At 41.8% G+C, this 19,347-nt stretch overlaps 3 protein-coding genes across 4 annotated transcripts; 1 reads left to right on the plus strand and 2 right to left on the minus strand.

Annotated features, from left to right (window-relative positions):
- Positions 1-1,157: 1,157 nt before the first annotated feature.
- LOC139636772 (small integral membrane protein 28) lies at positions 1,158-5,353 on the plus strand. The gene is made up of 2 exons (XM_071505072.1): positions 1,158-1,713; positions 4,363-5,353. Exons 1-2 carry the CDS (start codon positions 1,615-1,617, stop codon positions 4,783-4,785), a joined length of 522 nt encoding a protein of 173 aa, XP_071361173.1. The 5' UTR covers positions 1,158-1,614; the 3' UTR covers positions 4,786-5,353.
- A 624-nt stretch (positions 5,354-5,977) lies between these two features.
- Positions 5,978-11,137, minus strand: LOC139636595 (uncharacterized). Its single transcript, XM_071504810.1, has 5 exons — positions 10,948-11,137; positions 8,051-8,395; positions 7,657-7,720; positions 6,296-6,340; positions 5,978-6,154 (listed from the first exon to the last, which is right to left on the minus strand). Exons 1-5 carry the CDS (start codon positions 11,102-11,104, stop codon positions 6,085-6,087), a joined length of 681 nt encoding a protein of 226 aa, XP_071360911.1. The 5' UTR covers positions 11,105-11,137; the 3' UTR covers positions 5,978-6,084.
- A 2,114-nt stretch (positions 11,138-13,251) lies between these two features.
- LOC139636824 (high mobility group nucleosome-binding domain-containing protein 5-like) lies at positions 13,252-17,921 on the minus strand. 2 transcript variants are annotated; one of them, XM_071505181.1, is made up of 5 exons: positions 17,785-17,921; positions 16,487-16,657; positions 15,120-16,064; positions 14,976-15,036; positions 13,252-13,607 (listed from the first exon to the last, which is right to left on the minus strand). In XM_071505181.1, the coding sequence occupies exons 2-5, from the start codon at positions 16,644-16,646 to the stop codon at positions 13,541-13,543; spliced, it is 1,233 nt and encodes a 410-aa protein (XP_071361282.1). In that variant the 5' UTR covers positions 16,647-16,657; positions 17,785-17,921; the 3' UTR covers positions 13,252-13,540. The 2 variants fall into 2 exon arrangements, with proteins under 2 accessions (XP_071361282.1, XP_071361283.1); XM_071505182.1 differs by lacking the exon at positions 17,785-17,921 and having other exon boundaries at positions 13,396-13,607; positions 16,482-16,621.
- Positions 17,922-19,347: the final 1,426 nt, after the last annotated feature.

Raw genomic sequence — 19,347 nt, forward strand, 5'->3', positions numbered from 1 at the left:
AGTTTCTGCTGATCCTGTTGACGCCAGCAGTGACGACCTGACCTTCCACACAGTAAACGTGCAGATAAATCTCCTGTTTAATCCATCCTATAGATATTTAATCAGACAACGTTTTCAGGTATTTTCTCTCTCATGCAATATTTCAATGAGGATTAATGTAAGGCGGCTGCACGCCAGCGGCGTCTCAGACGACCATAAATCATGTGGTTGTCCATCTGTTTCACAGAGCTGCTGCTTGGGCTTTCATTTACACACACACACAAACAGGACAGATGTTTCACACCGTCAGGTTCTTCTCGTGCAACTGTGCAGACCTCACAGGTTCATATTCACTTTTAAAACACTCAGCCTATCAGCACGGTGCAGAAAATAAACACTGAGGCAATATGACTGATTACTGTCATGCTAATGTGGGTTTGGTCATGTTTTCATAGCTGCTACTTTGTTCACCTGTGGTCAAAATCGTATTTTACCCAAGTGTTTTTGTAGAATTGTGTTTATCATTACATAAAGTCCCTGCGTATTTTTGCAGAGCACATAAAAAGGAAATGCAACATAAAATATTAAAAAGTAAAAAGTGCTGAAATCTTTTTGAAAGAAATGAAAAAGATTTCATTATTTCATATAAGAAAACCAAACCTGGTTCTAATATGAGGATTTGTTTGCTTTTCTCAACTCCATATCATCATCATAAGTAGAAATTATTTTTTACACATCATAATTAGATGATAGAAATTATGATTAATTATAATTATATTTTTTCATACTAAAAATTAATATGAAGTTAATTTTGTTTTTATTTGGTTAAATGCAAATATATTTATATATATATATATTTATAAGGTTGTTTCAGCATAATGTCAACTGAAAAAATAAAGTGGCTATTATCCATAGTTCTATAATTAGAGCAACACAGTCACTGGAGTATTGATATAGAAACCCATCAGTGTCTGTGGGAAACAGCAGGAAACGCTCTGGCTCTGTTTTCTCTCTCCCCTGTTCTCATGTTGCTCAGAAAATGCAACACGTGTGTTCTGAGAAATGAAGAGTAGCAACATACTTCGGATAATCTTGTGAATTGTTGTCACAACACACACACACACACACACACACACAAACACACACACTGATGTAACAGCTGTGTGATTTTACTATCGATGTGTTTTTTCCTCAAGTGTGCCCCACGTGCCTGAGAGTTGATCTGAAGAGGAGCCCCGCCTTTTTCTGTCACCGAGCCTTACACACACACACACACACACACACACACCTCTCTCTCTCTCTATGTTGTAGGGCAGCTGCACAGCTCTAAATCCGTTCATTGGCCTGAATCCTGTTGCTCTGCTGCATGTGTGAGCATGTGAGCAGCTGCTGAGCTCTTGCCCCCCCCCCCTCCACGGTTGCTGGGCACCAACCCCACCATCTCACCTTCAACTCCCAACACCCTCCTCCTCCCTGGACCGGCGGCCGTCGCCTCCCTGCTCTCTGTTCTGTTTACTCCTGAAACCACTGGACCAACAGCTGGATGCTTTAGTCAGCTGTCATCTATTTCCTCTGCGAACACACATTTCTCCGTCCGAGCATCCACCCCAACACCATCACCATCACCTGGGCATCATGCGGGTGCTACTGGAGAGCAGCTGGATGAGGTTTGGACCAGCAGGGAGGGGGTCGTACGACTGGGTGACAGGATCACCTTCCACACCGGAGAAGCAGGTGTGTGGAGTTTAATCTGACAACCGACCTTAAATTTGACCAAATGTTCTCCCGTATGTGGAGCAAAGTTAGAGGAAGAAATGTTCCTTCAGTATCACATTTAGTTTCTATGAGTTCCAGTGATTGTTTGATTTTGAGTGTAAGATTAAAACCTAGAGACGAAGATTTCGCTGCTTTATTCCATCAAATGAGAAATTGACCTGTTTTATTTCTTAAAGTAAATAATAAGCTTCACTGATGAGGAATCCACTGGTGCTGCAGGGCTGAGGAGGCAAAGACTGTTGTGTTATGTTGATAAAACAATCTCACCTCAAGATCCCTGCCTTTCCTGGACCTTTTGATCACATCACATGACCTTCATGAGTCTGCCAGTTGTCATGGAATTGTTTTTGTTTTTTCCGAGGACTTTAAGGACTTTGTGTCCATGTTGGCTTCAAAACTGAGATTTTAAGTTTATTGTTGATTTTGGACACAGATGATGATCATGTGATATGATCAAAAGCTCCAGATTAACTACTAAATGAACCTTGAGGAGAGGTTGCATCATGAAATGCAGTTTCCATGGTCAGAAATGAAAGTTGAGGCTCAACCGGTTGGGTCACAGTATATTTTTAAGGCTGACAAACATTAACATGTCATTAACCAGTGTTTTTTTTCCTCTGAGAATAGAATAACAGAAGGCTGAGGAACTCTAGCATGACCTCTCAATTTATGCCAATATCTCTATTTTTTGAAATTCAGAATATAAAGTCAGTTTCCACAGTGAAATTTCAGTCAGATTGTCAGGCGATAAAAATTTGCTCTTTAAGGTTGTGTTTGAAATCACTCACTGCTCCTTGCACAGTCCGCTGCAGTTAGTGCTGCTTGAATGTGTAGTCAGAATTATTGTACCCTATATACTGGGCTCATGATATCCCACAATGCATTGTGAAAAAGAGTGTACAACTGATGGTCACTAACCAAGCAATATATACCATCATGCATAGCGCAGTTACCTAAAGTAAAAGCCAACGACCCCACGGTCACATGACTTCACCGTCACCACCACTAACCTCCAGCCTGTAGTCTGATTCAGCTCTGAGCTCTTCTACAGAAGCCTTTCCTCTGACAGAGTTAGTGACAGTTTGCAGAAACACAGCGAGGCTGTAAAGGTGGACTGGTGAGGAGGTCGGTTTCATGTTGGATAAACAACCTCTGTCGTCTCATTTAGACTCTTGTTAGCAACCGGCCTTTTTAACAGCCGGAGAAGCTTCAAGAATCAGGACTGAGGGATTCACTGACGGATCTGATGTCAGAGAATCAAACCTGAACATGTCTGAGCTGCTGTTAAACACAGACCTGATTTCAGCCAGAGACCTCAGGATGAGGGAACAGGAAGTGATGAGATGTAACTAATTTCCAGGTTTTAGGATTCATTCCTGCAGATAGTGAGTAGGAAGCAGTGGCAAACTAGTTCTTTTCCTATTTCTGACACAGCCCTGTCTAATTTCTGAACACTCAGGAACTTTGAGTTTACCAACTGGTCAAGTGGCATAGATGGCAGCCATCTTGCTGTTTACAAAACAGCACTAGTTGTCTGTCTTTCTTTCCCTTGAGAGTCCTCTAAGCCTGGCATTAAGGCTCAGACTCTGGGGACAGCAGCACTTTGTACTGAGAGCCGTCGGGTGACACTCAGACGGATTGCGTATTAAAACTGTCCAGTCGTGCAGAGGAGCAGAGTCTGCAGGCTGCTGGGTCAACCAGGCAGCATTAACTAATTGCTAGAAAAACTGAGGCAGGGGGAATTTGGGACACTCTGAGCGGATGTAAGCGGCACCGCCACATGTTGTCATCTCACAGCTGGAGGGGTGCAGGCTCACCCTTCTTGTCAGGATCCAACACAGACTCAGGGTTTGTGATGCACGATGAGCAGCTGCAGCTCATTCTCAGACAAGGTCACACTCAGTCTGTTACACATTCATCTGACTGAAGACCAAAGAGCTGTGAACCGGTATTTATGGAGAACTGCAGGGAAACTGTTACAGATTATTGTCAGGTCGTAAACCTTTTACATATTGATGATTTATTTAATTACAAACCTTTGACAGAAAGAAAGTAAAATTGGGAAAAACATGTTTATCCTGTTACCAGACACGAGCCTGAAAATAAACCTAACCGTGATCTCAGTTAATTAAGCAAATGCAAACAAAACTACTCAAGTTTTTGTGGTGAAAAGAGTTTTTAGTACTTTGACAAATATCTTCGCTCAAACCAACAAAAAGGGAACGAGCGACTTTTCTGTTGTGAAGATTTTGTGTTTGTTGCTCAGTTTATATCTTTAATTTTGCTTTGACCGAATACATGAGAACAAAAACATAATCATGTAGTCACAGAACGAACTGCAGATGCATCAGCTCTCTGTATTTTGATGAGCTATAACCTCATCATCATCATTTCCTGTGTTGGTCAGTGGATCCTTAATTCTGTCCCAACTTCCCCTCAGGACAGTCCTTAGCCCACCTCTGAGGATTCTGTAGCAAAGTGTCTGGGTTCTTGAGTTTTGTTTCACTTTTAAATGACTATGATAAAACACTAAATGTATAAATGCCAGCGAGGCTGTTTCCAAAAGATACATAGATTTTAAAGACTCCCCTTCTTGTTGATCAACAGGGCCACAACTGGAATGAGTTGAACGTGGGAGAGGACAGGAAGTCAGAGCTGGTGGTTTACGTGGTCCTCCCCATCATCTCTGTCCTCCTGCTGGCTCTCCTGGTTGGTCTGGTCTACCGCCGGTGGTCCCGCAGTAAACTGAGCCTGGCCAACATCATCGCCCTGGACCTCCAGAACACAGAGAGCAGCGCCGAGTTCCTCTCCTCCCTGACCAGGAACGCCGAGCGCCACACCAGCACCAGCTCCGATGGATCGGATGGAGTCTTCGTCATGGTCTACCTGCCTCCACCCTATGAAGAAACCCTCACCAAGATCACCCGGGCTGCCAGCCTCTCCAGCTCCAAAGACGTGGAGTCGATAAAGATTGAAGATCTGGAGGCCAAGCTGTGTCCAGAGCTCAAGGCCAGCGGCCAGTATGTGTGATACGGGGCTAAAAAGACACTATAACTCCAACATTTGGTGTCTTCAAATAACTTTGTTGTCTGTGAATTATAATTATTTAATTATGACTCAACTCGACAGCCTCTGTAGAGCTTTTGAGTCTCTGTTAGCGCATAGTTTTGGTTTTTACAGTACATTTACTTTATGGTTCAATGTCCTCATCAAACTTGTTTTCACAAAGCAAACAAACTGATTAACCCTCTGTGCACAACCTGCCCGGCAGCGAGTGGCTGACAGACGCAGTCAGAGGTCAGCTGGTGAACACAGTGGAGCGTTCAGCGGCTACAGAGCCACAGGAGAGTGAATGATGGACTCCCATTCAGCAGCTGGACACAAACCTGACTCACCGTGGGATGATAACGTTGATGTGCGTCTGTGGAATAGACGGGCTTCTGTCTGTCTGTTGTTTGTTCTTCTGCCCTCAAGTGTCCAAAAATCAATAAAAGCTATTTTAAACTCTGTGAAAATCCTCCGCTATCATTCATATTTAGTTTAACATGGTTTTCCCAAAGAAAAAACTGGTCTGAAGCTCATCTGCTCTGAGTTCCTCATTGAGACACCTGGATCAGGCCTTGGCCCCACCCACCACCTGCTGGCTCCAGGTGTCCAGGTGAAAGAGCAGAGAGCATCAGAGAGACTCAGCCTCATGTTGGAGCCTCAGTCAGACCCAGACTCAGATGAGGAGGCTGTTGAGACCAGAATCAGAGACTAGCAGACGGATCAGAACAGTTAGCATAGTTAGCATCTTTTATTTGTTTATGCTGTTTGTTAGCTTGTAACTGGCAGTGGCTGACACAGTGTTAACGGTTGTGCTAATGCTAACTAACTAATGCTCTCTGTACTGACAAGGTTGCAGGTGTATTTAGTCCCGCCCCCTGTCCCCAGAAGTTGATAGGATTGGTTCTTTAGGTTCAATGACGTATGAATCCCTGACTGTCTAATCTGTTTTTATGAGACTGTCATTGGTTCAAGGTGGAAACACTCAGTCATGGTGTCGACTGATTATTTCACTCATCATGTGTCTTTATCATATAAAAACAAAATGTGGACGTTAACGAGGTGAAACACTTGATTTTCATCAGAGGCTCATTAATGGACTCATCATGGAGGAAGTACCTTCATCAGGTCACACTGTGAAACTTTTTGAAACTAAACACAAAAACACTACAAAGAGTGTGATATGCTTCACTTTATTATGGCTATAAATCACTGGCAGCTCATTTGAGAGACGATTAACTCCTCAGCTGATGGTTATAGTGACAGGCACTAAATAAATTCAGATTAAGAGCATTCAGCAAAGTACTCAGAGGCCTGTACATCTCTGCACACCTCCTGGAAGATCAGCCTGATCCTGCAGATAAACAGAGGAGGATTCAGATGTTGTCGTTTGTTACATCAACTGACTGTATTGATTTCATTATTATATTTATTGCTTTTAAAGGGCTGCAACTTAAAGGCTGGATTTTGAAAAGCAGATGAAGATATGACTTACATTCTCTTTAACTGCTCCCAGTGGGGCGACCCGAAGCCGTTTTCACTGTGGAAACATTCAGGATATGAATAGAAACACTTTTATTAGAGTTCAGCTCCTCAGTGACTCACGGGCCAAACAAACTGTCATTTCAGGCTGCAACACAAACAGATGCTGTTTTCCCTCAGGTAAAACACCAGGTTTAACACCAGCAGCCAGATGATTGAAGCACAAACCGTACGACAGCCCCACCCTGTCCCTTTGTTTCCTGTCTGTCACTCTATACTATCAACAAAACACAGAAAACACCCACTATGACATCACTGATTTGGGTGGTTTTTGAGACAAATGGCCCCAGGGCACAGGCCACACACCTTTTTTTTCTTTCCTGTTGTGTCTGTCTTCAAAATATGTTTTTCTTATTGTTCCTTGACTCAGATGTTTGACCTTCACTGTGCAGAACAAGTCTGACACTTGAAGGCGCAAACTAGTTTAGAAATATGCAGTAAACACAAGTGTGATGCAGAAACCAAGCATCAACCTCCAGGGTTGAAAAAAGAGTCAGTCCCCATAGACTCCCATGTTCAAATGTCCAACTTTACAGCAGAAATCAACATGTTTACAGTTGTTGTTTACAGCCTGGTACAGAAACTGTTCTGGTCTCTAGAGATCATTTCCTCCTTCATGACAACTGTATGGGGGGGTGAATTTTTTATATAATTCACCTGTTTATATTTTATTAAGGCTTAAAGTTATGTATTATTGAGGGCGTGGCCACTTTGAGTGACAGGTGGGTGAGCGTATGATCGCCAAAAACCGACATGCACCAAAGTCTTGGCCCCACCTCTTTGATCATTTATGGATTAGCTGTGAGTTAGGGGCGGAGTCGCTGCCAAGATGTCAACGGTGCAGCAGCTCACTCTGAGCCTCAAAACCACTCTTCAGAAACCTGTGGGTGATGTCACAGAGGCTACGTCCATCTTTGTTCACAGTCTTTGACAGAAACCTGAAGCACATGCACTGAGAATAGACTTTTCAGTGAAGTTAGTTGTTAAGCTTTTGAAATCAGAATCAAATTATCATCCAAAACAGAACCTGACTGTCTCAGTGTCATTTTCAAGTCAATCTTTATCATCTCAATTCACAATGAAATGCAATGAATGCATCCAAATTGTGGCAAAACGCTTTAAAAATGTGTGAATAAACACACATGTAACAACAGTGTGATGGAAAATGTAAAAATGCAATTATCCTTGTGGCCATTGTACAGTAAAGTCAAGATAAATCGATATACAGTGACCTTAAAACTGTACAAAGGTTGTTTGACATTTGATGCAATCTGTGACTCCACTGTGAAGAAGTGATAATAAAAATGAACTTACACAAGATTGGTCAAGATCTTCAACACACAGCTGATGTCATCACGTATGTCTTCATCAACCAGGTCTGGAAAGAAAAGGAGGAAACAGTTTGTAAACTTGAGTGAAGAATGAATCCTTCGTTCAAGGAGAGAAGAGGAAAAGAGTGAAATGTAGTTTCTAGTGTTTCTAGTGTCACATTAGCACATATCAAACACACACTGATGATGTGTAAGTTGGCAGCTACTGTATCTTCAGCTAACGTCTGCAGGGTTGGTGCGTTGGTTGTTTGGGGAGAATAAATGCAGACTGTAAAAACACTGCAAAAATCGACTCCGCCTTCAGTCCACACACAATTTTACAGTAGTGATGACGACAACAACATGCAGCCAAGAGACAAACACAGAGTGAAACTCACTGCTGCAGCTTGTCCCACAGATGTTGGGCGATGGCGTCATGCCATCGCTGCAGACCAGGTGATTGCTGAGCTGGAAAAGGCCGTATAATGTCCAGAGCTCCTCCTCACGCTGTGGAGACTGGATGGGTGGTGTGGGATGGCCGTGCGATGAAGGCTCCCTGGCGTGGCGTCGCTCCCGAGTGTGGGGGCGGACGGTGCTTCCAAGGCCCTCCAACTCAGCCAGGCTGAACATGCCCCCGAAGGAAGCGTGCCTCCTCCCCCTGTGGTGATCGTCTTCCATCCCAGAGAGCAGCTCATTCACTGCACTGGTGTTGAAGCCTGATGACAGCTCCACATGACAGACAACTGCAGGCAGAGAGAGGAGAGACACACAAACATCATGCTGTGTTATCACCTCTAGATATTCATGGTCCCCAGAAGATGATTCCTAACGGTTTTATGACCCTCTGATTTTTCCTCAAGGACCCAAATGTTCAATGTTTACCCAAAAAATATCAGTTTTAATGAGTACATTCGTAATCTCCAGGACTGGATTAATCCAGTCATTTTGGACACTGTCAGCTTTTTAATCTTTAACTAACCTTTCAAAAGATGAGTTGGTTGATATTCTGTATTTTACTCACTAAACCCACACTGAACGTCTCCTGACGGGTGTGTGTCTATCCACAGCCTGATATAGCTCTTTCCTCTGGGCCATAGAGCTTATTTATTTTCAATTAATTTATTTTTATTTCCTTTTTTGCAAGATTGGGGGATAATGTGTTTATTTCATTTGTTAAAATGTTCATGTTTAAAGTTAATATAAAAATCTCAATAAAAATATGTTAAAACAAAAAAACGAAAAAAAAAACAAAAAACGAGTCAACAACCACACTAACAACAATAGTGCTGCCTTCAGCTAAATACTGAAGTCATGTTCATATGTTCACTGTGATTGTCCTAACATCACAATGTTTAACAGGTATAATGTTCACCACAAAATACAGCTGAGGTCATTAGTGTTGGTGCTCAATGAAAAGTTAGTGGATCACCGGAGTTAACACAATTCATCCTGCAGGGAACATGAATTTTTTCTACACTAATTTTCATGGAAATTAAGCACAAAACCACAAAAACCAAAAAAAAATGTCAAGGGATGACCAAAGTGATTAGGATTCATCAAATATCTGCACAAAATTCATAATAATCAATTCAAAGGTTGAAATATTTCAGTGTGGACCGACAGACTCTCAGCTGACGTGCAGTAAATACACATAATTACCAAGCATCAACCTCTGGGGCAGAAAAATGAAGCCAAAAGCTGCAGTTCCTCTAATGACCACTAGAGTCTGGCTCCAGCAGTGAGTCAGTCCCCACAGACTCCCATGTTCAAATGTCCAACTTTACAGCAGAAATCAACATGTTTACAGCCTGGTACAAAAACTGTTCCAGTCTCTGGAGCTAATTTCCTCCTTCATGACAACTGTACCGGGGTGAATTATAAATATACTTCCCACAAACCAGCGTGCACTGAATTCTCAGCTCCACATGCTCCACCTCTTTGCCCATTTTTGGATTAGCCTGTAGTTGGGCGGAGTCAGACGCTGCCAAGATGGCAACAACAGAACAGCCACCGCTTTTCAGAAACCAATGGGTGATGTCACGGAGGCTACATCCAACTTTATATACAGTTCATGGTAAATACTCACTAAAGCACTTAATGTAGATGGTCCCAAAAAATTCACTACTTCCTGCTGTTTTGACTTTTGTTCAAAACCACCGTGCCCAGATGTTTTAGGAAAATAATGAGTCATTTTTTTAATAATTAAAATATGAAAGAAGACCATTCAGTGTCATTCAGCATTCCTCAATTACTTGGTTGTTTCTCTTGATGCCAAAGCATGTTAAAGATTTCCTTTAATTCTACAGGTTCAGAGTTTTATTCTAAGTGAAAAGGCTTCACCGATGAACCCTGTTGGTAGATAACACGCAGCTTAAATTCATCACCAAATGACTTCATAAGATACTTTGCAGCATCAAGCTGGATGATCCTGACAAAGTTAAGGGGAAGTGAGAATCTGATCTGGGCTCTATAATAGAAGGGACACCTTGTGCAGCCAACCTTCTAGTGTCCCAGTGTCTAATTCAGCCTGGGAGAGGCAATGTAAGATTTTACACAGGCTTTATTTCTCTCCTGAAGCCAGATGCAGAATCAATCCACAGCTATCAGATCTCTGTTCTAATTGTCAGTCTGCTGTGGGTTCATTTTTTCACTGTTTGTGGAGCTGCCTTCGTGTCCAGCAGATTTGGACTCTGATTGTTCAACAGCTTCAGTGCACTAGGAGACCTTGGTCTAAGGGGTCGAGGGTCAAAGTACTACATCTATTCAAAAACGGCAATGAGGTCAAGTGACGAAATGCACCGACAGTCATTCTACACTCAGTCAGAGCTGGTTAGACACGTCAGGGTGTTAGAGGAGTTAGGAGAGGAGGTGCTCTCTGAAGATAGAGAGGGACGCCCCAGCTCTGAGAGACCTCAGGAGCTGGTTCCACCGTCAGGGAACCACAGATTGGAACAGCCTGGCCTCAGACTGTCTGTGTGCAGGGATGGAAATGCCACATGAGACTCCTCAGGGGAACACGGTGGCTGAGAAGTAGCATAAGGCTGATGTAGATGGTGCAAGAACTACTGTTGAACGTGTACATTTCTACCTGCCAACACTCAGCCTCACTGTATATGTGCATAAAATGATTTTTAAAAAGAATGAAATTAAGGCATAAAGTCAGATCTACTGTATATAGTGATTCATTTTCAGTCCAGGACTGACAACAGCTTTCAAACTGTCAAACCAACATATGTTTATCATTAAAACCATTAATAGAAGACTTTAATGTTTCTAATAGAAGACTAGAACTTACTCTTAGCCACTAAGTTCTCTCCAGACAGTCCTCTCTGCTTCTCCTTCTCCGTCAGGTCACCGATCGCCCTCATCAGTTGGTCCCTCAGTTCACATTTCGACACGAGCCACCCCTGAGCCAGACTGCAGCCCAGCAGAAACACCACGAGTACCTTCATCCTGACCCCAGCTCTCACTTCTGGCTCTGAGAAAACACCTGACTCTGACATATATACTGTCTACAGAGCCACCACCAACAAATCAGAGGCAGCCTTCATCTTTTGTTCAGCTGGGTTAAAGGCCGCTCCCTTGGCGCCTAGAAACAGGGAGCTGGAGGAGCACAGTGTTGTGCCACATCTCACACCTGGCTTTGGATTTCTGGGCTCTAAAGAGGTCGGGGACGGAAAAATGATCCGTCTACCTGAAAACATCTTTTCTCATGAGCAGGCTACGCCTTTGTCCTGCTGAAAAGAGACTAAAACCAGATGAGGTGAAACAGTTTCTCTTCCCACGTCACCATAAGACATTTATCATTTCAGAGGATCAGGTGTCAGTGTGACAAGGTGCCTGTTAAATGGGTGGCCGTTAGTTTCCTGAGCGCAGCTATCATGTTAAACCCAACAAAAGAAAGAACAATGCCAAGAGCAGCAAAACAGCGACATGAAAGCTGAGCAGAAGAACATCATTTCAGCTCCAGTGGAAAAGTTTAATACCAAAACTGACATGTTTGACGTCTCCACCCACCTGCAGCTCCAGGCTGGGAGAACAAAAGTTAGAAACGTGGTTCTATTTCATTTGTGTAATTGTGTTTGGGAACCCTGTGTTTGGTGAGATGCTGTACAGATACAGTGAGTTCTTCTCTCCTGGAGGCCTGCGGGAAAACCTGGCTGCCGCTCTTCATCTGTTGAATCACAATCTGAATGAACCAGTGTGTGAACACGTTTAAAGCCCCGGGGTGATCAGGCCTTCCAGTCAACAACAGCTTGTAAACAACTTGTATATCTTTATCTGGTGTTTTTGCTGTTGGTTTTATTTGATGCATTTTGATTTTTATTCTTTTATTCTTTTTATTGTGAAACACTGTGTGACTAGTGTGTCATAGTGAAAAGTACTTTATAAATAAACTCGAAGTGCAGTATTGGGGAAGCTACTTTGAAAGCGTAGCTTTGCACGCATCATATCAGTTATTTCAAACTGGAAGAAGCTGAATTACACCAAAGCTTCCTGAGGGAGAAAGAGTTTGGCCAATTAAAGCTACTTAGACAAAGATCATTGACAGTGTACATGTGATGCAAAGTTTTAAGCCAGATTATTGCAAGAAGTCCCCACTTGTTCGCAGCTTCTAACAAAAACTGAAAAGCTAAAACTATTCCTGGGAAGGTGTTGGATTGTCAGCTTTGGCTTTGAATAGAATATCTGTTCATTGTGATTCAGGAGGTTTATCCATGATGATGTTGCTGTTGTGTGAGCGTTGAGCAACAACCTTAGCCTTTACTACACAAAGGTGTGCACTGCCTGACAGATGCATTTAATGCGCTGCAGTCACAGTGGTTAGGATGAATGAATGGTACAATAAATTTTAAAAATAATTCCTTTCCTTTTATGGCACAAATTATTTGTAGTTTCAGTTCTTAAAATAAAAAAAAAAACGAAAATATATATATATATATTTTAATCACTATGCACATGTGAATGTAGCTGAACTACCAGGAAGCTACTGCGAAATGTATTTTAACAACTAGTTTAATCACATGTGGTTCACTACTCCCCAAAGATGGTGAAGGGTTTGATTCGTTCAGTTGTAATTTATTCCATCCTTTCTTTCGTCTGTCTTAACATCACATCCCTGGTTTGTTTACAAGGCTCTCGACTGGCTCTAAACAAAACTCTGGTCTTAATTCCTTCACATTGGCTCCAAATCCAGAATCCAGTTCAAGTGGAGCTCTGAGGTCAGACACCTGATCTGCTGCAGCTGTATGGTCTCTGGGGTCTGGTCAGGGCTTGCTGGTTGTTTCTTGCATTTAACTCTGCTTTATTCACTTCTCTCATATTCTATGATGGTGTAAAGCACTTTGTGAAGTCTGATTTTGAAAGTTTAAAATGCACACAGATTTTGGAGACACTTCATATTCTAATACTTGGGATAAAAGAGAAACAGTTTATGTATGAAGGGCAGAGTTCATGAGTGGAAAAGTGTCCCAGAGAAAAAAGACCAAAGACAGTTTGGGTGAATCAGTGGAGCCATGTGGCCTGTCAGAGTGTCTTTGATTGTTATTACTGCATGACATCAGAATTACTGTAAAAACATGTTCTCAAACACACACTGTTCACCAAGTAAAACATATTTATTGACAGATCACAAAAAGCAGAAAATACAAGAAAAGTTTCCTCTGTTTAAGTTAAAGTTCTGGTGTTTTGGGGACAATTGACCTGTAAAGAAACTGTAACAAACTCACTTTAATTATTGTCTCTGATTAATTAAAGGGGGGAAAAATAGCTTCATAATGTTTTGGAAGTAACTGCACAGGTCGCACTGGAGGTAGAGCTGACACTCATAAAGAAATCAGAGTTGGTGTTTATCCTGCAGGTAGAGAAGGTGTTCTGCCGGCAGCTGCTCATTTACATTCACTGAAGAAGTTGGAGGTGTCATGACACCTGTCAGAGGCGTTTCTCACCAAGAACCTGATTGATGACAACAAACAGTTTGTTAAAGCAGTTTGCGAGCAGCATACACATATTTACAATTTTATTGTGTCATCACTTTTATTACTCTTCACTGTTAAACTGTTTATGGTAGATTCTATATTTGTTGTTATAATTTTTTGGTCATTTTGCTGCCAAATATTACCTGATACTTTTTTCTTTATTTAGTTTTTTGGGGTTGGTGTATTTAAACCAGCCTTCTAAAAACATTGTTAAAGTTTCCTTTTTTTCTTCCTTTATTTATTATTTATTTATTTCTTAATAATAATAATAATAATAATAAGTTTTTTGTTTGTTTGTAGGCGGAGTAAAGGTCAGCTGGTTCGCTCATTGGTCAGAACTTCATAACCCGCAGCAGCTTGTGTTTATTTTGACAGTGGCAGGTAATTAATCTCATTTTGCTTTACAGTGGGTGGTGGGAACAGAAATCATCGGCTTTTCAGTTTGGTGGGGGGGGGGCATTTCCAATATGTAAACTAACAAAAACAATCATGCCACGCAGACGGAAGTTATAGCGATAAGCGGACTTCACGACCGCTTCAACGGGAGGGAGTCGCCACCTTTTTAGCGTTTTACTGGTTCATGATGCAGGTAAATGTGACTTCATTTAACTTTTGTGTTCATGGTTTTTGTAAAATGAACAGTTGAATTGTGGAGGATCTGTATGCGCCAACAATGTGTAGGATATGTAACACTGACGAACAGGTATATCTTTACGTGTTAATGGTCTAAAGAAACATCTTGGCTGCCAAAACGTGCTCATGGTTCAGCAGCTGTTAGCTCAGATTTCTACACCCAGTCATTCAGATTCACAGCCTCAAAGTTTATACATCAAATGTCCAATGCTTGTGTTTGGTTGCTTATCTTTGTTCAGCTCTATTACCTGTTGCTTTAGCTGGATGTCCAGGTGTATTCCTGCACATTGTTCTTGGTACTCTGTGTAAACACATTACAAGCCCCTGGAAACTGGAATCAAATTCCTTGTATGTTTACATTTACTTCCCCATTGAAGCTGATTCTGTTTCTGATTCTGGGCTGATGTTGACTTGAGGGGTTTCCGTCATTACCTGGACCTTCTTTGTTTTACATAAACAAATGCGTAAGAACCTCAACGGCCTCTGTATGATTGAGTTGTTTGAAAAGTGGTAGCTCAGCTGATCCCGTGTGGTTGATTGTGGTCTTAAAACATGTCCGGTAGGAACATAATCGTCACTGTCTGAATCTGTTGTGTATCTAAGTTGGCCACAGGTATTCTCTTTTAGGAAGCAAACCACAACGTCATAACCAGAGGAGGTCAGTGTTTCATACTCAACAACTTAAATTTAAGTTTGCTGTAGAGGAACTTACCAAAAGTAACCAGTCTTCACCAAGCAATCAATGTCATCCGTGATGTCGTCATCGGTGAAGGCTTCATGGGGAAAAAGCAGCAGTTAGTAAGTTAAGAATCAGTGATTCCTCTTTTCTCTGTAAGACTCTGGTGCAAAGACTCACCTGTGCAAGCTGTACTGCACTTGTTTCTGGACCAGCGATAACCCGAGGCACAGAAGTGGCTGTCTGTGAGCTGGAAGAGCCCGTAATACCCGAGGGACCAGGGCATCTGTTCCACATCTGCCTCAGTCTCCTGCTCATCCATGTCTCCTTGTTCACCATCCTCACCATTGCTTTCCTCATCTTCCCCATTGCTCTCCTCATCCTCACCATTGCTTTCCTCATCTTCCCCATTGCTCTCCTCATCCTCACCATTGGTCTCCTCATCCTCACCCTCGATCATACTGTTCTCATCCTGCGTCACCGCCTCTTGCTCATCCATGTCTCCTTGTTCACCATCCCCACCATTGCTCTCCTCATCCTCACCATTGGTCTCCTCATCCTCACCCTCCATCATACTGTTGTCCTCCTGCGTCACCGCCTCCTGTTCATCCATGTCTCCTTGTTCACCATCCTCACCATCACTCTCCTCATCCTCATCACCAGTCATCTTGTTGTCGTCCTGCGTCAGCTCCTCCTCATCGAAATTGGTTTCCTCATCATTAATCAGTTCGTCCAGGTTGTCAATAATCTCTGCCAAGTTAGACTCATTGCTGGTTGTGCCAGCCTCCCGCTTTCGTCTGATGCCACTAGATGCCTGTTTTGGTACAGGGGTTGGATTTGTGCCACCTTGTTCTGAGGATGGAGGTAGCGTTGTAATTTGGCTTGGTTCAGCAGTTGTTGTTTTGGTGGTTGTGGGTTTGGTGGTTGTAGGTTTGGTGGTCTTTGTTTTGGTGGTTTTGGGTTTGGTGGTTGTGGGTTTGGTGGTCTTTGTTTGTTTGGTCATTTTGTGAACTCGCTGAGTTGTGACCCTCGTTGCTGGCCTGGCTGTCGTCATGATTTGGCGTTCGCCCTCCTCCCTGACCAGGCTGGTGTTCAGGTGAGACAACCTGTTGACTTCACAGATAACTGCAGCCAACCAGTCATGCCAGCAGATGACAGGAAGCAAAAAGGAAAAAGAAGAGAAGAAGATGTTTTTAAAAAGAGTGATAGACAACAGGTGAATTTTTTCTTCCATTAACATCTTAATAAATGCTTTGAATTTACTTTGAGTGGCCGCATTTGGAAAAATTTAATAATTAATTCATAGGAGCGAGAGAACAAGGCTGAAAAAGATGTTTGTGTTGTTGTTAATGTTTTGTGGCTGATTTTCATCTCTCTGCAGTATTTGTATCTCTTTGTGGTCATTTTGTGTCACTTTGTAGTTGTTACAACAATAAATGTTAAACAGTCACTTCAAACAGAGGCTGTGGCTCAGGTCATTGGTCATTTGTGACTCTGAGCCGACTTTTCTAAACCTCAGGACACTGAACCCCATTTATTTACCTCACCTATGGCCAAGATTTGGTCCTCGAACTTTTGAAGACTCTTGGGCAGGGTGACCACCGCACTGAGTTTCTCTTTCAGTTCACACTTGGAGGTGGTCCGGCCTTCGGACAGGCTGGGCACCAGAACCGCCACAGCCAGCGCCACCAGCAGCCCCAACTTCATGTCAGCAGCTTCTGTGGGGATGAAAGGGGAAATGAACACATGGCTCTGATCAGAGGAGGATGGAGTGAGGTCTGGGTTCGGTTCCTAGTTAAAGCTAATTTTCATCCAGGTTCTCTGTTTCAGTTTGTATCCAGCGGTGCTGCTTGTTTGTGGCAGTGACAGTGTTCCGTCCTCAGTAACTGGGGCCCTCTAGTGGTGAGAACAGATTACAACATGCTTCCTTTAAATGGAAATCAGGAGTAAATGTAGAGAAAAAGCAAAAGGCCTGGAGGTTCAGATCAGACACAAATTATGTCTTTTATTTTAGTTCTTAAAGCATCATTGCTCACATCTGTTATTCTACATTTATCAGCAGAACACAAACACTAATAAATAGTTTAAATCACACTATAATGTGTTTATTAATGTACAGTATATGTATAACTTCTTTTATGGAGACAGTTTATTACACCTGTGTTCTACTATATCGTGATTAATTATTCATAATATACACAGCAGCCCCCACTAATGTCCACATGAGGAGTTTTCGTTATGGAAAAATACATAAATAATTACATCATCAACTTATATCTGCTCACAACTACATAATGTGTTATAAACCATGTATGACATGTTTATGTACTGCTCATAAATGCTAAATAAAAAGTCAAACATATCTCCATTGACCATTATAGCTAAAAATTCAAAGATATTTTTGTTTTAACAAGTAAAATGTTTGTCAGAGGTGATATGTGATTTCAGCATAAGTCAAGTATTATGAAAATATTTTTTCACATTTGTTAAGATTTCTTTTTCATGTGTTGATATATTAATTCACATTTGTAGAAAATTTGTAAAACAAGGGAAAATGTGCTGAGAACAAGTAGATTTATCCCAAAGCATTAGCAAGACACTTTGATCAAAAAAATAAGTCCTGAGAGAGCAAATTAATTAATTAATTAAATTTTTTTCAATGCAAAAAAGTTTTTTTTTCCCTATTGATGCCAGTTAAAATATATTTGCAGGAACATCCTGAAATTACTACTTTTTTAATAGTATTTAAATATCAAATTGCACTTAAAAAAACAGCCCTGATGATATGGGAATGAAATAATGCTATAATAAAAGACAAGAAAGATAAAGAAAATACGTTTCTTACCACGTTCTTCCTCCTATAGACTTTCTCTCCTGAGTTTGTTGCCTGAAGGAAGTGTGTCTCAAAAATGACTCTGAGTTTATATAGCACGACTCCAACCTGTGGAACAACCTGTTTTACTGCTGTCTTGAGTTTTTGACATAATTTCCTTGACGGAACAGGGAACTAAACAAATTCTAAAGATTCTCTCGTCATTCTGAAAACATGGTTTGATTTTTTTTAAAACAACCCAACGTGACATGAAAAACAGGTCAGCCAACATCTGGATGTGACGTTTACAGGTTTCATAATATTCTGTACCATTACCTGTTGTTTTATATTCTGTGTTGTCTAGCTTTTCTGTCTCGTGCTGGTGTGTATTTTTAATCCTGGGCTTTTCCAGGAGGAGATGCCAAACAGCATCTAGTTGTACAGACTACAATGATGATCAACTTCTTTATCCTTATCCTTTATGATAGAAACAACTCAATAATACAGATGTCATTCAGTGTCGTGTGTGTAGTTCTGTAGTGTCTTAAATACGGTATATTTGTAAAGTATCAAACATGCATGAATCAATATTTATGATGAATTCACTATTCATTGTTAAAGTTCAGTCAGTTCTATAAAAAGATGTCACCCAATGTGCAGAAATCAGGGAGAATTATCACCAACTCTGCAGCTTTGCTGAGTTTTTTAGCTTCTTTAGCTCCTTGTTTTGGTTTTGCATCACATTTACTGTTTGGTTGAGTCTCGTCAGTTCTGTTTTCAGCACCAGCAGCTGTTTCAAGAAAATAAGCTCTGATAAAGACAGTGGCCTTGAGAACTTGATGCACTGCAGGGATGGAAAACACACACAAACACACAAATCATTGAGACAGCACAAGAAAACAGCAACAGCAGCATGTTTCTGTATGTGGTCGTGTTACCTGTGTCCACAGTGTGGTTCATGCTGCATATTTGTGATCCTCTGCTGTGGTATTTGATGTGGCATGAAGAAATCCAGACTGACCAGGCTGGAGTGGTGCCCATGTTTTTCTCAGCACCGGGCCAGATGGTACAGAGGACGAGGTTAACTAGTTTGTCCGGGTTATTTCTGTTGTGTCACTATCTAAACCCACATCATGCTGTGCATACCTCCAGGAAGTCTGATCTGACACACTCCCAGTGAAAATGATTTGAGGTTTCCTGCTTAGATTATTTCAGCTCATCCATTCACGTCATCCAAACACTCAAAAATAATCACACTTTAAAAACAAATAGCAAATAATTAACAGCAATTTATGAGCAGTTTCATAGATGCTCCAGTGACTGGAGTGAGTGTGATAGTGCCAGTGTCAGTGGTGTCCACATGACAGAATCCACTTCCTGTGGTCAGGGGGTGTTTTGTGCTTGTCAGTGTGTTTTTGGAAACTGCAAACATGTCGATGTTGATGACGTAGTTTTGAGGTCGGAGCAGAACTCAGGTGTGTGGTCATCATCATCTCCTCTCATCAGGCCTGACTCATCTCAGACGTGTGTTATCAGAACGTCAAATCATGTGTTTCCCCGAGCAGAGACACTGTGTGTGTGTGTGTGTGTGTGTGG

Source organism: Trachinotus anak, unplaced genomic scaffold, assembly GCF_046630095.1.
Source record: "Trachinotus anak isolate AG129_WGS33_773 ecotype Australia unplaced genomic scaffold, CSIRO_AGI_Tana_v1 ptg000019l, whole genome shotgun sequence".
Classification (NCBI taxonomy): domain Eukaryota; kingdom Metazoa; phylum Chordata; class Actinopteri; order Carangiformes; family Carangidae; genus Trachinotus; species Trachinotus anak.